Source organism: Pteronotus mesoamericanus, unplaced genomic scaffold (genome assembly GCF_021234165.1).
Source record: "Pteronotus mesoamericanus isolate MK-2021 breed Mesoamerican mustached bat unplaced genomic scaffold, CSHL_Meso_final scaffold_21, whole genome shotgun sequence".
Lineage (NCBI taxonomy): Eukaryota > Metazoa > Chordata > Mammalia > Chiroptera > Mormoopidae > Pteronotus > Pteronotus mesoamericanus.
Genome location: NW_026555310.1, coordinates 27,777,873 through 27,793,840, shown reverse-complemented (window position 1 = coordinate 27,793,840; position 15,968 = coordinate 27,777,873). Strand labels below are relative to the sequence as shown.

General features: G+C 41.7%; 1 protein-coding gene across 1 annotated transcript in view; it reads right to left on the bottom strand.

The window, feature by feature from the left end:
• The window catches only part of GRIN2B (glutamate ionotropic receptor NMDA type subunit 2B), a 275,921-nt gene that overhangs the window by 31,553 nt on the left and 228,400 nt on the right, over nucleotides 1-15,968 (bottom strand). Inside the window, exons 5-8 of the mRNA XM_054591405.1 lie at nucleotides 15,395-15,566; nucleotides 14,676-14,829; nucleotides 11,339-11,464; nucleotides 8,057-8,286 (exon numbers count right to left, since the gene is read on the bottom strand). Of these exons, the coding sequence (XP_054447380.1) occupies nucleotides 8,057-8,286; nucleotides 11,339-11,464; nucleotides 14,676-14,829; nucleotides 15,395-15,566 (682 nt within the window). The remainder of the gene's footprint in view (nucleotides 1-8,056; nucleotides 8,287-11,338; nucleotides 11,465-14,675; nucleotides 14,830-15,394; nucleotides 15,567-15,968) is intronic.

The window sequence follows — 15,968 nt, the reverse complement described above, 5'->3', positions numbered from 1 at the left end:
CCTATGAATACAATTCTGACATCTCCAAAATCTGATTCATTTTAGGCCTGATGTCTTTGGCCACATATAAATTTTCATGGATGCATTAATTTGTCTCAAAGGACTCGAACTTAGTTTTCCAGAAGTAAAACACTAATTGTTAAAAAAAATCCTTAACCCACAAGCCAAGATTTAGTGAATATATAAAAGCTTAGTCCCCTTGGACTAAACCACTTATTTCTAATTCTTGTCTTCATGAGAGAGACAAGGATGTTGAGGAACTCTCTTTTATTGGTATAAATAAATTTCAGAATGGAGAAACAACCTTCAACAGTCAGTTAAGTGGAATAGTTCTCTTCTTTTAAGACCAGAGAGTTGGCTATAAGGAGATGCGAACTTCTGCGGCAGCCCCCAGAGCCACTTGCCCTTCCCAACCTGGGATAGATGGCCTGATGGGGAGACGCCCTGCAGGGAACCACAGAGAAAAGTCTGATGAACTGGCCAGTTTAGAGAAATTCTCCCTCGCTTCTCCTACTGTGAGAGAACCTGAAGCTCAAGTACGCATGCCATGCTATGTTTTGATTTTTATTAACTAAAATTATTTGTTGCCTATTGCTGACATTCATTTGGGGCCCAGTTCAATTCAATGCAGGTAGGGAAATTGTGAATGCATACTCATGCTAGTTTGCATAGTAACATTTAAAAATATTTTATGGCTCCAGGAAGGCTTTCCTTCCTTTAATATCTTGCATAATAACACCTTTCTAAAAAGAGTTTTATAGAGCAGATTGATCCCAAGACTGGGTTTTGATGCTTTTCTTTCTTCTTCCTCCCTTGCTTTTCATTTTGTGTTATTTTACAAAGATGGTCCCACTAATGTCAGTGGAATAAGCCAAATCTTTCTCCTTTTTCCAGGTAAGACAGACAACTTTCCTGAGGTCCACTTTGCAAAACTTATGTTTAATGCATATGGGAAACTGGTGTTCCTTATGCAGCTTTCTAAGTACCAAATTCTTCATTACCCAGTTACCTAGTTATCTTTATGAAGTTTTGGAAGACAGAGATACACATGCACATGCATATGCTGAGTGTGCATTTCTGTGTAACGTTCATCTACATGGAGAGGACACCTGGTTGTATTTGATGATGAAAAGTGTCACCTCTGCCTGGAAGTCCCTTCCAGTCCCGTGATTTTAACAACACAGCACAATCCAGAATATGAGAGGGATGAGTTAATAATATTTTCCCCAGAAAAGAGTTGTGAAAAAATACATCATACAAAAACATGTCCCCAACCCCCTTTGATAGCAAGATCGCTACCAAGAGGTCTAGAAGAAGGTTGTGTGAGAAGTGTGCACACAAACAACATGCTACAAACTGTGAGAAATTATCGTTAATCAGGTTCAAGTGCAAAGGGGAGCACACAATAGCATTTATGTTTTTATGATCTCCCTAAAATTAACCAGCATAGAGGAGACTCTTTCTGTGTGTAAAACATGTCTCTGCAAATCCTCAGCGTGATGTGTAGATAAGTTCTTGTAAGCAAAGCAGATTATTGAGAAGATCCTGCTGTGAGAACATCCACTTTGGAAGGATGGACTGGGTGGCTGGTGAAGGAGGCTGACGTGAGGAGGGGAAGCACCGAAGCCTGAAGGGTGCACCAAGCTCAGAGTGCAGGTTATAAAAGGAGTCAGTACTAGTTAGTGTGGCTAGTTTCCTGTGGCTTCCATAACAAATTACCATGGACTTGTTGGCTTAAAACAATATAAATTGATTTTTACAGAGTTCTAGAGGCCAGACGTCCAAAATCAAGGTGTTGACAGGGCTCTGCTCCCTTCAGAGGCTGAAGGGCAGAAACCATTCCTTTTCTCTTTCAGCTTCTGGCAACTCTAGGCATTGCTTCTAGCCAAAAAGCTATTGCCTTCTCATGGCCTTCTCCTCTTCTGTGTCAAATCTCTCTCAGCCTTTCTCTTATAAAGACACTTGTCACTAGACGTAACATCAACCTGAATAATCCAGGATGATCTTATCTTGAGATCCTTAACTTAATTACATTTGCAAATATCTCCCCCCTGCCAAAATAAGGCCCACATTTAAAGGTCCCGGGGGTCAGGATGTGGCTGTATCTTTTGCGGGGGGCACCATTCAACCCATAACAGTCCCCAACAGCATAGCAGAGCTGGGAGGTGAGGAATCCTGTGTGGGAAGTCACAGAATGTCAGAAAACAAGGAGAGAGCGAAATGAAGCTGGATGCTGTCGAGAGCTGCACTGGAGGGGAAGGAGGACTGTGGGGCCCCGAGGAGCACAGCAGTCAACATGGGCGTCTGCATCCTGAGACTGGGAGTGATCACTGTGAGGCTCCACTGGGTGCCGGACTGAGGGGAAGGATTTCCTGCCTCAGTCAAGACAGACAGGAATTAGGGTTCAGGAGGACCTGTTGAGGAGACATAAGTAGTCCTGTTCTCAAATAAAACCAGAGAAGTGGTGACAGGTGACCCTGACCCTGACTGACAGACGTTGGACTGGGCGAGCCCCAGGGCTTAGCTCTGGACCCATCTGGATGGAGGCCACCCTGGCAGGATGGAAGGAGCCTCAGTATTTGTGGGCACTGGTCCATGCACAGGGTCACGTTGGCTTTACTAAGAGACAAAGGGGCAAGTGTCCATTGCCCCACGCATGCATATTCTGTACCCCATATACTCCCAGGGTTTGGGAGTTTTCTTTTCTTGTCATTTCCTCTAGACCTGCTCTTGACCAGCTGTTACAAGACGGCCAGTTGCTTGATAGCTCCAGACACAATATATCATACCCTTTCGTTTTGCTCAGCTACCTGGAGGTCCTGCCTAGGCCCCCCTTTCTTGCTCCTCCGCTAGTTAGTCATGCCTGTCTCTTTCCCTAGTAAGCTATCTTTAGCCATGTATTCCATGGGCTGAGCAAGATGGTCTGGGCCAGGACGAGGTTGTGACAGATCAGGCTTGAGGTCAGCTGTCTTCCATTGGCTTTCGGCCTGAAGTTAATAGGGCAAGAAAAACACATTTGTACAGTAGAAAACATGGCCCATTTCCTCACACATGCTCAGCTACCATCCAAACATTTCAGTGCAGTTGTGGTGTAAAATGCTGATTTTCTTCCAAAATGCCTATTTACTTATTTGTTTGCACATTGATTAATCAAAGTCATACCCTGCTTATATTCCAAAAGAATAGGAGGTGACTCCCAGACCCTATGGGACTTCTCAGAAACTCTGAATAATCATTACCTAGCACAGCTGTGGGGTCCTCAGATGGTTGTTAGTAGGCCGCCCTAATTGTACTCGCAATGTTGCAGGCAAAGATGGCTGTGTTCGTTAGCTAGATAAATACCTCTGTGACATTTGCAGTTAATAAAGTTCCTCTAGTTCCTTATGGAAAAGAACTGCAAAATATACTGTGGGTATATGTCCCACTGGCGGTGGGACTGTGTGAAGCAGGACAGAACCACATGACCTTGGGAACCCGATGGCCACATGGCAGCCTCCAGCGACCTTCGCAGCCTTTGCCTCCCTGTAGTGAGTCTTCGCACCCTGACTTCATTACTGACCTTGTTCTCTCCTGCTGCTACCCCTCCCTCCCCCTCTGACAGTGGCTTAGAGCTCAGGGTCACAGTAGGCCCAGACTAACACCTTGCCCAATTACTAAAAATTACCGTTGTTCTCTTTTTAAAGTATTGCCTGTGAAAGACATTATATAAAATGCAGATGTAAAACTACTCTCTAATTATTATGGACCCATTAACCAGATAGCTACTTTTTAGTAGAGGAAAAGGATCTAACTTGTTAAACTGTGACAAGGTAGATGGGAGGGTAGAAAGAAAGGGGATTAACTGGAAAAACCATCAGTATCTGAAGAGGGAGGCTTGCTCCTTAGGGACAATGGGCAGCCAGGAATATCAGAAGGGTGAATTACTTAACTTCTCTAAGCTTCAGTTTTTCTCATGTACAAATGAAGGTATTAATAGCACCATTACAGAACGTAATCTATGTAATGTATTTGGCATTATGCCTGACTCGTAAGAACTGAAAAAAATGTTAGAGATATTATTGTTGAGGTTATGTTAACAATAATGATAACTGTTATTAGTATCAGTAATAGCAGCAGTAATAGAAGCAGGAATAGTAGTAGCCTTGGTAGGGGTACTATACTGTGACTTGGGAAGGGTTGGATTAATGGAATGGATACAGAAATAAAATAAAAGTCTAGGGAACTAAATGAGAAAGTGGGGACAGGGGTGTCAATACCAATCCTTAGCTATGTCATAGCTTTGTCTGGGATTAGCCACAAAGGAGACATCTTGGCAAAGTGATTTAGAGCCAAACACATAGGGACTCAAACCTTGCCTCTGTCACTCGATAATGTGTGTGTGACTTTAGGGAAGTCACTAAACTTCTTGGAGTCTCAATGTAAAATGGGAGTAAAGTGGGGACCTTATTTGTAAAATGGGAGTAATCATACCTGTATGAAGATTATGCATGTAACATACTTAATGTACCCAATACTCAACAAATATGTTCCATCTTTCACCTGGCCAAGTTGTCTCCCCTCACACTGTGGTTGGCAGACTGCAAAAGGGGAAATCCATCTGGACAGGTGAGAAACAGGGGAATTAGCACTGTGGGCTCTTCGCTAAGAGAAGATGTCTCCACTTCCTTACATCCTCTTCCCACTGGGGGAGCTGATGGAATGTGCAGTAGGACTGCTAAATGTAAGAATTCGCAACCGTATTTAGTTACAGCAAGTAGTGGAGTAATTCTGAATTAACTGAAGGAACGTGCTATTGCAAGATGGAAGTCATCCATGAAAAGCAGCCCCATAATAGGTTTTCATAGAAATTTAACTCTGAACATTCTGACTTTGTATGTTAACATAAATAAAATATGAGAACATTATTCTGCTATAAAATTGAAGATAAGTTCTTTAAAATATATAAATGTAATGGTTACAAATATCTTCCCATCATAATTCTAAAATATCATTTGATCTGAGTTAATAGAAGCTATGTCATCTGTCATAGTTAAAACAAGTTTAGGAATCTTTCTCCATTTTATATGTTACTTTCCTTGATGAAACTTTAATTACATTGAAAACAAATCTTCAAAATCATCTCATTTCTATTCTCAATATATTGTTTTGATGACTTTAGTTTTTTCTTTTTCTTTTTCTAGAGTCACAGAATGTACTTCTTCTCATGCAAAGTCAGTCCCAAGACTTTTTTTTCTTTAGGTATTTTGAAGTAAAAAAAAATAAGTATTTTGACATTTTAAATGCATTTTTAGAAAACTCTCTTTCTGATTTATATTACTGTTCCTGATACTGATGTGTAGATCTATGTTATTAGTTACTAAAACATTTTCTATAATTATGTTGACACTTTCTGGTAGGATGCTCATACTTTACTATTTTTTCATTTACAGTTCTGAAATGAATCAGAGATAACCATTTTGAAGCATTTTCAAATTAAACAGCTGTTAAAGGGTTCTGGCTCTCTTGTTGCCTTCTTTGCCTATAATGCAGTATGATGCTCTGTACAAGAGGCTCTGAAGTAAAATATCCTCTCTCCCCACAGACTTTATAAAAAAGTGAACCCTAAGAATCCTGAAACACCAATTCAAATTAACTTAAGCACCCCAATGTTCACAGCAGCACAATTTACAATAGCCAAGTGCTACAGGCAACCTAAGTGCCCATCAGTAAATGGGTGAATCAAAAAACTATGGTACACTTCCACAATGGAATACTACACAGCAGAAATAAAGAAAGAGCTCCTACCCTTCATGACAGCATGGATGGAACTGGAGAGTATTATGCTAAGTTAAATAAGCCAGGCAATGAAAGATAAATACCATATGATCTCACCTCTAAGTGGAACCTAATTGACAAAACAAACAAGCAAACAAAATAGAACCAGAGACATCGAAATAAAGAACAAACTGACAGTAACCAGAGGGGATCAGGGAGAGGGATAATGGGGGGAAAATATGGGAAGGGTCATCAAGGAACATGTATAAAGGACACATGGACAAAGCCAAAGGGGAGTAGGATCGAGGGTGGGAGGTGGGGATTGGTGGGGTTGCTACCAGTAGTGGGGGAAAATGGAGACAACTGTACTTGAACAACAATAAAAAAATGCAAAAAAAATGATAACTAAGTTATGATTACTGAGCTTTTGGAGCTCATGTCCAGAGAGAAAGAGATACATTCACGTACAGAACTATGGGCTATTACAGTACAATGTGGAAAACAAGTGTTATAATATAGGTAATAATGATTGCCATGACAGATGAGAGAATGATTAACTGCCAAGATGAGCCAGGGAAGGCTCCCCAAATAAAGTGATCTCTAATCTGGGTCTTGAAGTTTCAGTAGGAGTTTGGTAAATGAAATGAGAACATCCCAGGCAGATGCACAGATAGAGGCATGGCTGGGGAGGAGAAGGGGTCAAGAATGCCTAGAATTGTAGGATGCAAGAGTTTAAGCACTGGCTGATGAGACTGAAGAGCTGGAGCAGGTGGGGAATCACGTGTAAAAGCTTTGAAAGCCACATATGAAAAAATCATCTTCATTCTATTTTATTAAGTAGAGCCACTTAAGTTCTTTAAGCAAAGAACTGACACGATCCAACTTTTCAGATAATAACCAACATGGTGTGGAAGACAGACAGGCAAAGTCTTTCTGGTTGAAGCAGCCTAGAATGATATGTCTTTCAAAACCACAGAAAAGAGAACAGTCTCCTTCCACCCCAGTTATTCTTAGTTCAAATAGAAGATCATTTAGTTGTTGCTAGGTGGCCCATGAGGGTCTGAGAAAGACAAATACAGTGTCCTAAGCAATTCTCAGAGACATTTCAAGGAAAAGTGTGGTAAGTATGGTAGAGTCCCTGCTTTATAGCCCTGAGCCCCAGGAAGGGCTGTGACCCACCAAGCCTCCACCATGCTGTTTATGGCATGGAGACACAGTCCCCCCATACTCTGTGCCAAGCATGTTTCAGTGCCAAGTCCCCAACTAGAATATCTACCCTTTCCACTTTTCTAAAACCATTTGCTAAGTGTTTAAAATTTTATCTTTGGGAAACTTTGCCCTTGTGATAAACCATTCACTATCTGACCTATCTGGTCTAAACACACATTTGTCTATATTTGATAGCTTCATCATAGTGGAAAAGGTGGGAAATCTTAAACTGTAAGGAAATGTAAAATAGAAAATTTATTATAAGTGAAAGTTTCCAGAATTATTCTGTGTGTACCCATGAGCTTTACTGGATACTCCATGAAGGTAGCTCCTATCACTAGTCTCAGACCATCTGGTTATCATGGTTTCAGGAGACAGAGTTCCAATGGAAACTGTGATGCTTCCAGCAGACCTAGAGAGTCAGATGCCTGCAGAATGGGTTTTGCACATCTGCACCCATAAAAAGTGGAAACCAGCAGACACTTTCCTTCTCTCAACTGCACAGGCCAGCAGGGAGGCTTGCGACTGGTATGGGGGCAGCTGATTCATGAGCACCACACAGGGCAATCACCAAGTTAAATAGCAGTTACTTCTCTTCAGGACACAAGGAGAACAACCCTCCCGCTCAGGCCTGAGAACACACGAGTGTGCAGAGGCACAAAGGGAGAGCCCACAGCCAAAGCCCTTGGGGAGGAAAATGAAGGCCATAATGGGCCAGTGCCCTCAGTGTGGGTGCACAGGGCGGCCCTTTAATAACACACCAAATGGTAGCCTTGTGTGGATAGACCACCCAAGTGTATCCAACAACAGGTACCATGTACTCAGAAAGCTGCTAACATACCAAGCCCCTTATTTTCAGCCCAGGGTGTACTTGAGACAACCTTTCACAAATCAGAAGGCAAATGTGAAGAAATAATATTTCCATAGGGATACTGGTTTCTGCTCCCATTTAAGACTGCCTCCAAATTAAGGAAACATAAGAAAGAACTGTGGATTCTAAAGATTTAGAAAAATGAAAAGGTACATGAGAACTTTGAGTATGGTTCAGAATGGGATTGAGGGAAAGACAGAAAGTTTTAAGTAGTTCTCTTACCTTTTTGTCACTCAGGCCGGAAACCTGGTCCACATACTCCTCTTGGATCATGAAGGCAGCTAAGTTGGCAGTGTAGCTGGCCAGGAAGATGACAGCAAAGAAGGCCCACACTGACACCATGATCTTGGAGGTGGTCCCCTTTGGGTTCTGCACGGGTACGGAGTTGTTAAACACCAGACCCCAGAGTAACCAAATAGCTTTGCCGATGGTAAAAGATGGGCCACCGGGCTCTGCAATGAACAAAAGACAAAGACAGAAAATTAAGACAGAGTCACTTGCTCTACTGAAACTTACAAATACATAGAACTGGTAAGTTCCTGCTCAGAGGAGGAAATCCTCCAAATAAAACCTAGCCCTTTCACAGAAAGCTTTACAGTTGAGAGCTTGTGTCTCTCTTCTCCTGGGACCCCCAGGGAGACATAAGAAAGTTCCTTAAGGGAAAAACCAGAGGCCTGAGGTATGTGTGGAATCTTGCTCCACTACTGGGCACAACTCAGTGAAGGCACTGGAGTGGCCCACTTTCTGCCCCCAAATCTAGACCCCCAAGATCATATCAAATCAGAATAACAAAGGCAACTACCCCATTATAGCCACACACACATATCCCTATTCCCACTGTTCCTAAAATTTATATTTTTATCTACCAAGAAAGTATTTCCACTTCAAATAATATCAACAAGAACTGTATGGGGTCTTTTTCTACCATTGGCATAGACCTCCTCCAATTTTATTCACACTGATGCTGAATGGCTTTCAATTATTTTATCCTGTTTTTTTCTTTAGCTTCTAGCATTTAGCACTGAATATTTCAAGGACAACTGTGACCACACTCCAATGCCAACACTTCCCACATGGTTTCCTATAGTAGCAGGAAGTCCAGATAGGTGGTCATAAACCCTTGGCTTTGTCACAGTATCTGTGGGCAGTGAGGAAGGCTGTCTTTGACCTTCCATGCTGGATATTTAGAATGTCCATGCTGGATACTTAGAATGTCTGGACACAGCCTTACATAGACAGTGTCAAGACTGCTGCTGATAATTTTCTTATGACCTTACTGCTTTCTCTGCTGGGCGATGATGAAATCTTGCCTGATGTCTAGGTCTGCGTGTGGCCCCTCCACTGCAGAAATGAACATCTGCCTGCACAGTTTTACAACACATTAGCACAGGTCTTACGGCACTATCTGTGATCCTGATAGCATCTGCTCAGCCAACTAAATCACCAGTGACTACACATGTCGAGCCTGATATCTGACTGTGCACACACATCTGTGCACGTGGACCTTATTTCGTAGAACAGATGTGTAACTAAAAAGATGTTTATAAATCAAAGTTTTATACATTGTAAAATGCCTCAAGGAGACTTGATATTTAAAGAGGGCCCATGTCGAATTCCCTTGTGAAGACAAGCATCATTTGGTAAAGTGAATAATTATAAAGTAAGCCCTTGCTCTGAATTTTGTCTCTGAAATTTGCCCTCTTGATTTTCTTCGAGTATAGTGGAGGGAGCACACTAACTTTAGTTCTTGACACTGCCAACATATGTAGGTACTCGTGTGTTTCTCAGATATTTCATTTATTACTGGTGCCCATCAGGACAGGGAGCAGGTCATGACTTTTGGATGACCCTTTGGCACAGGTGGAAAGCCCCAACTATACCGTATTGTGGAAACATCCCAACTTCCACCCAGAATTCACATACCAAATAAGAAGGTAGGTCGGCACCTGGAAATGCTTCAGTGTAATGGTTGTTCACAGCATGGACTGTGAAGTCAACGGAAGCACTAGGGGAGCCTTTACAAAATACAGCAGCCTGGAGCCCATCTCTAGATACTCTTTCTAAATTGGTGTGGGGTCAGTGGTTATTCTAATATGCAACCAAGGAAGAGATCCACTATTTTGAAATATACAATGGTCCAAGCTCTACTCTGGGCTTAGTGAATCAGAATATTCAAAAGTGAGGTCCATGTACTTTTGTTTTTTAAGTGTCTCACAGATAATTCTTATGTGTTGTCAAGGTTGAGTCTAAGACTCTTTCATCTTGAAGGCATAATTCCAGGATAAAGCTCACATTCTAGATTGGAGAAGACTCAGAAAAGGGATAATATTTTCTAACCCTGGGGTTCTCAGGAAGTTTTAGAAGAGCTATTTGTAGGGATCCCATGCCCCTGTCATAAAGCTAGTAAACTTTTTGTGAAGTCTCGTAAATGCCTCAGACACATGGGCAGCCCTCATGCTTCTGGTCCTACTATCCAGGACATTGGCCTGCCCTCAGTAGTGGCTGTGGGTGAGAACTGTTCTCTCCTGACCATTGTATTCTAAATATCCAACTCCTATACTCCCTGGCAGAGGATTAGAGCTAGACACATGCTTTGGAAATGTAGCTCAGTGGTGATCCTTTAGCTATGGGGATCTCTCTTTTTTTTTTCTTTTTTAAAATTTTTAAAATACAGGGTCTGGCAGGAGTAATGCCTGCCTGAGCATGGTTAGTAGGGTAATAATATGGGTATAATAATTTATAGTTTTAATTTGAACATTTCATCCAAAATGTCATATGGTGTGCTTGAGTATGACATTGTTATATTACAGGATTACATGCTTATGATTTTGTAATAAAAGATTTTGTAATAAAAAGAGGGTGTTATTTGTGCCAGACCCTGTACATTTATTGATGAGAGAGAGAGAGAGAGAGAGAGAGAGAGAGAGAGAGAGAGAGAGAAACATTGATTGGTTGTCTCCCATATGCACCCTGACAGGGGATCAAACCTGCAACCTAGGTCTGTGCTCTGACCAGGAATTGAATCCCCAACTTTTTGGTGTATGGGTTGGTAGTCCAATCAACTGAGCACCAGCCAGGGAAAACTCTTTTAGCTACCACTAACCTGCTATATCCTGGGGCAGCCTATTTTTCCTTATTCTTAATATAGGGGTATAGTCTGACTTGTTAGTCCATCTGGTCAGACAGACTGCTCTTAGCCTAAGGTTATCAATCAGTTTCCTCTTACATGTCTATGCTATTTTACTTGCATCTCTTGCCAGCTTTGCTCTCATCTTCCTAGGGGCGGAACTGGGTTTGGGGCCAGACTTGAGCGAGGGAGGGGACGTAGAGATTCCAACTAATATCTTCATTGGGGTATTTTTAGTGAGTGATCAAGCTGGTGACATAGAAAGCTGAGGGTTTGTTTCCAGAAATGGGTAAATTAAGGAGAAGGCAGATGGCAAATGAAGGGTACAGACTGAGAACTAGAAAAATACCGAAATGAAATGGTTGTGATGGCCTTACCTCTACCATCCGCGAGGCACCTGTTATAACCCACAGGGCTGAAGTACTCAAAGACAAAGACGGCCACAGCCGAGACAATGAGCAGCATCACAAACATCATAACCCAGACATCAGCACTGAAGGGCTCTGGGGAAGGAAGAAAAAATCAGTGCTCAAGGTTAAAACAGAGAACAAAGGGATTCTAATTAATTTACATATTTATTTATTCATGCAACATATATTTTTGGGGAAACAAACTACAGGCATGGATCTCCCTTCAGATAGCCAGAGCCTGGGTTGGGGAGGAGTAAGGGGCTCTGCCTGACCACCTCCATGTCCTTAGTGGGCATGTCAAGGATGATTTCTTTTCAAATACGTGAAAAAGACTGCTTCTTGCTTGTCAACTTTTGAGATTTGCCATTGGAACAATATCTGGGTCTTTTGGTAAGTGGTACAATGGGAAGAAGCATTAGCTATGGAGTCAATGGATCATATTGGACTGATTCTTGGTTTATGGTCTCCTCTGCAGACCTGGAAGAGCTTTCGCCAATGCTTCCAAGCCTTACAGCCAAATTCATTCTCAGCAGCACTTTGTTATGATTTCAGACTTGTATTGGTTCTGTAATAATTACATACAATGAATATCTCCCTTCCATCACTTCTTTTAAACTTTTCTAGATTTACTTTTTTGACCTACTTTGATGTATATATTTTATTAAACATCATTAGGGTATAAGAATTTAAGCCAGTCTTAAAAAAATACATCCACATGGAATATCAGTACCTGCAATGGTGGGAATTTAGCAGATGACAAGGAAACACGCCACAGCTATAAGTAACCAAGCAACTACAACCTAGTCTCTATCAGTGTGTCACATGGTAGATGGGACAAGATCAGGCAAGGGAAAAATGTTCCACAATGCTTTCTTTAATTTCTTTAATCATTTTTGCTGAAACTCTTCCAGGTGATCTAAATCTCTCTGGCTGAGAGGTATCCAGAAATTGAACACTATATTCCAGGAGCCATCTCTCTATAAAAAGGGACAATTGCTATTCTGCCCCATGATACAATGCTCCCTCAATTGCATCTCAAAATAGTTCTGGTCTTTTTTAGCTATCACATCACATTGTAAAATCATAATTAATGAATTAATATGCTTTCTCCACTTTCTAAATCATTAATAAAGATGAAGTTGAAAAAGAGAAAAATGGCTGAAAATTAGAAAATATTTTCTTATTTGAAATCTTGTGAACTCCCAGGGGAATTATATAAGCCTGGTCACTTAATCAATTTAAAAGACCTTTGATAAGGTGCACACCAACTGTGAAATGCAAAACCTTTCAGTGGCAGCCAGAGATGGTGGGGGATGGGGGTGGGGGGGCAGGTGGAAGGCACAGTTCAGAGCCTCTATGCAGTAGAGTGGAGAACACCTCTCCCTGCTGGCTCTAATTGACTGCAATCCTACCCTAATTTCACTTTTGTTTAAGATTGGGGAATAGGTGAGTAAAAGTATTTTCTCTATGCTTTCTTCCCCCCATTAAGCCTAGGGAAAACTGTATACAAAAAAACTCCACATTTGCATTGGTCTTTACGAGTCAGAAAGTGCTTTCTCCACATATCTTACACAATCCTGGTAATGGCTCTTCTTTATTTAACAGAGCAGTAAACTGAGACTCAAGAGGTCAAGGTCCTTTCCAAGTTCATACTCAGAAAGTGGCAAGGCCAGGTTATGAAGAGGTCCATTGAGGGCAAGAGCCTGTGCTTTGTCTTTGTATCCTCTCACATCTTGGTTGCTGACCACCGCATTTCAGAGCTCAGACTGTGTATTAGAGCACAGGCTCTGAAGGCAGCCATGCCTGGGCTTTCATCCTGGATCTGCCTGGTACTAGTTGAGAGACTGGTGGAAAATTGCTTAACCTGAGGTTCAGTTCTTAACCCATAAAATGGGTATAATTATAATATCAATGAGATCACACAGTCAAAATTTGTACAGTAACGCCTGACACATCACATAGTAGGTGTTCAATAAATACTGTCTTCTTTCACCTCTGTAATTAACTAACTGCTCGTCCTACACACACACACACACACACGCACGCACGCATGCATGCACGCATGCACACACGTACGCACGCACCCCTCCCTGCCTGGCATTTCATTCTAGAGCTATCCCAATGTATCACTGGCTCTTCCAGTTCAGAAGCTAAGGTTAGATCTCTGCCAATAGGGTTAGAATTAGATTGCAGTTTTATTTCTACATCTTAATATTCCAATCATCCCTGTAAAGGAAAATGCTAATAAAGTAAATAAAGCTGCTATGAGGATTAATGCATATGTAGAGTGTGTGCTATCTAATAACATTTCATATAGAATTAGCAGAGCTGGAATTTGCTTCACTATGAGAAAGAAGTTTGGCTGAGAGACCTGAGTAGTTCAAAGAAAAATTCTTCAGAACCCCTAACACCACTTTGTAGTCCATTAATTGAAATTTCACCCCACTTCCCACCAAACCCGGGATAGAGTTTAAAGAAATGTTAGTCACTGTCTATTCCAATATCCTCACCCAAAAAAAAAAAAAATTGATGTCTTTTAAAGAAATTGTGACTTGTCCAAGGGCTTACAGCTTGTTTATGTCCAAAACAGGCTTCCTGTCTCCTAGCCCCATGCTGTTTCCAAGATGACATTTTATTTCCCAACCTCTTTATCTCACAGCCCCTGAAAAAAATATGGGATCTGAGCTCACAAAAGAGTTATCTAATCAAAATCTTGGCCTTCTCTCACCCAGCCTTACACCGTACCTAAGGCTTTTGACACCTAAGCAATGCTGGAGAGGGGAAGCACTGAGTGGCATGGGACAGGATGGAGTGGGATGGGGAGAAGAACCGGGTCTGCTTTATCTGGCAAAGCCCCAGGAAATTCTTGTGAATACAGAAAACCCTTTTAGGTAGCACTGAGCTCAATTCTTGAAGAAAATTTAAAATCATAGGTATTTCAATGATATTAGCAATTAGAAATTACTAAAGCAGGAAGCAGCTTCAAAGATGAGATTGTTGAAATGTCTTCTATGGCTGAGGAAACTGAGTCCCAGGATAAAGCAGGAATGGGACTGAAGTCCGTAACTGTTTCTTACAAGGCATCCTGTCTTTTTACTGGGGGGCAGGGAGGGTGGTGTTCTTCAGTTCTCATGTTGGGGAATGATAAATTTTGAGGCCCCCCAAATGAAATCCCGGCTGAGCTACGCTTGCAGCAAACCGCCTCCTGGCTGAAAGAGCCTGGCCACGTGCTCCTTCACTGGGCTTCATTCTGTCTCCCTGCCCTTATGTCCACTGCCTTCCCACCTGCAAGCACATCACATACCTAAGAAGGCAGAAGGTGAGACAGTCCCGTTGCTGCGTGACACCATGACACTGATGCCAGTCTCTATGAAGGGCACAGAGAAGTCGACCACTTCAGATCGCTCCTCGTTGATGGTGAGTGACCCCACCGCCATGTAGGCCCTCTTCATGACCACCTGGGAAGAAAGGCACAATGCTCTAATTAGAACATTCAGGAATATTTATTTATTTTTAGAGAGTGGGGAAGGGAGGGAGAAAGAGATGGATAGAAACATTGATGTGTGAGATAAACACCAATCGCTTGCCTTGCTCATGGCCCCCAACTGGGGACCAGGCAAGTGCCCAGACCAGGAACCAAACTGGTGACCTTTCGGTCCATGGAGCAATGCACAACTCACTGAGCTACACCAGTCAGGGTTAGCGGGTGGAGGAACTGACCAAAAAAGAAAAAGGACTCATGGATAGGGACGACAGTGTGCTGATTGCTGGGGGGTGGGGGATATAACGGGACTAAATGGCAATGGAAAAAACATAATAAAGATTTTTTAAAAATCATGAAGGCGAGGGGCTTCCACAAGTCAATTAACTCACAGACATAGAGTGGTTTTCTAGGTACAGTGGGAACAGTACATTCTATTTACTATTTTGTATTTTCTAAGATTTATAAAATGAGTGTTTTTGATATCTAAATGAAACAAAATAAGTGAAAAATGGAAATGGCCCTTAATTCCTGACACTCACCTCTCCGATCATACCATTCCAGGTTCCATTGATTTTCTTTCCATGCTTGCCATTGGTAACCAGGTAAAGATCATAGGTGAACTTCACAGATTTGGAAATTTTCTTAAGGATGTCAATACAGAACCCCTTGCAGCATTTTTTGATATAACCAGGCTCCTCATCTGTTTTATTCCTAAGCAGTTAAAGAAACAATAAACAAACAAACAAAAAATAAGGCTTTATATAAGAAGCAAATTACTACCTTTTACCATTAAAACTCCAAACCCATTCACAGCTCAGCACAATTTATATCAGACCTAAGTAAGGGAATAAATCAGACTACAGAACTGCAGCTCTCATTAGCTCATTGCAGTAAACCAGGTTTTCTCACCATTTTTCATGCTCCTTTGAAGTACAATATACATCAGGAAAGTGCACATATCCTAAGGGTTCAGTTGGAAGAATTTTTACACACTGAACCCACACATTTAACCAGCACTCAAATCCAGATACAGAAAAGCTACCAACACCTTAGAGGCCTCTCATTCTCCCTTTTAGGCACTTTCAACCTTCACCAAAGAGAGCTGTTATCCTG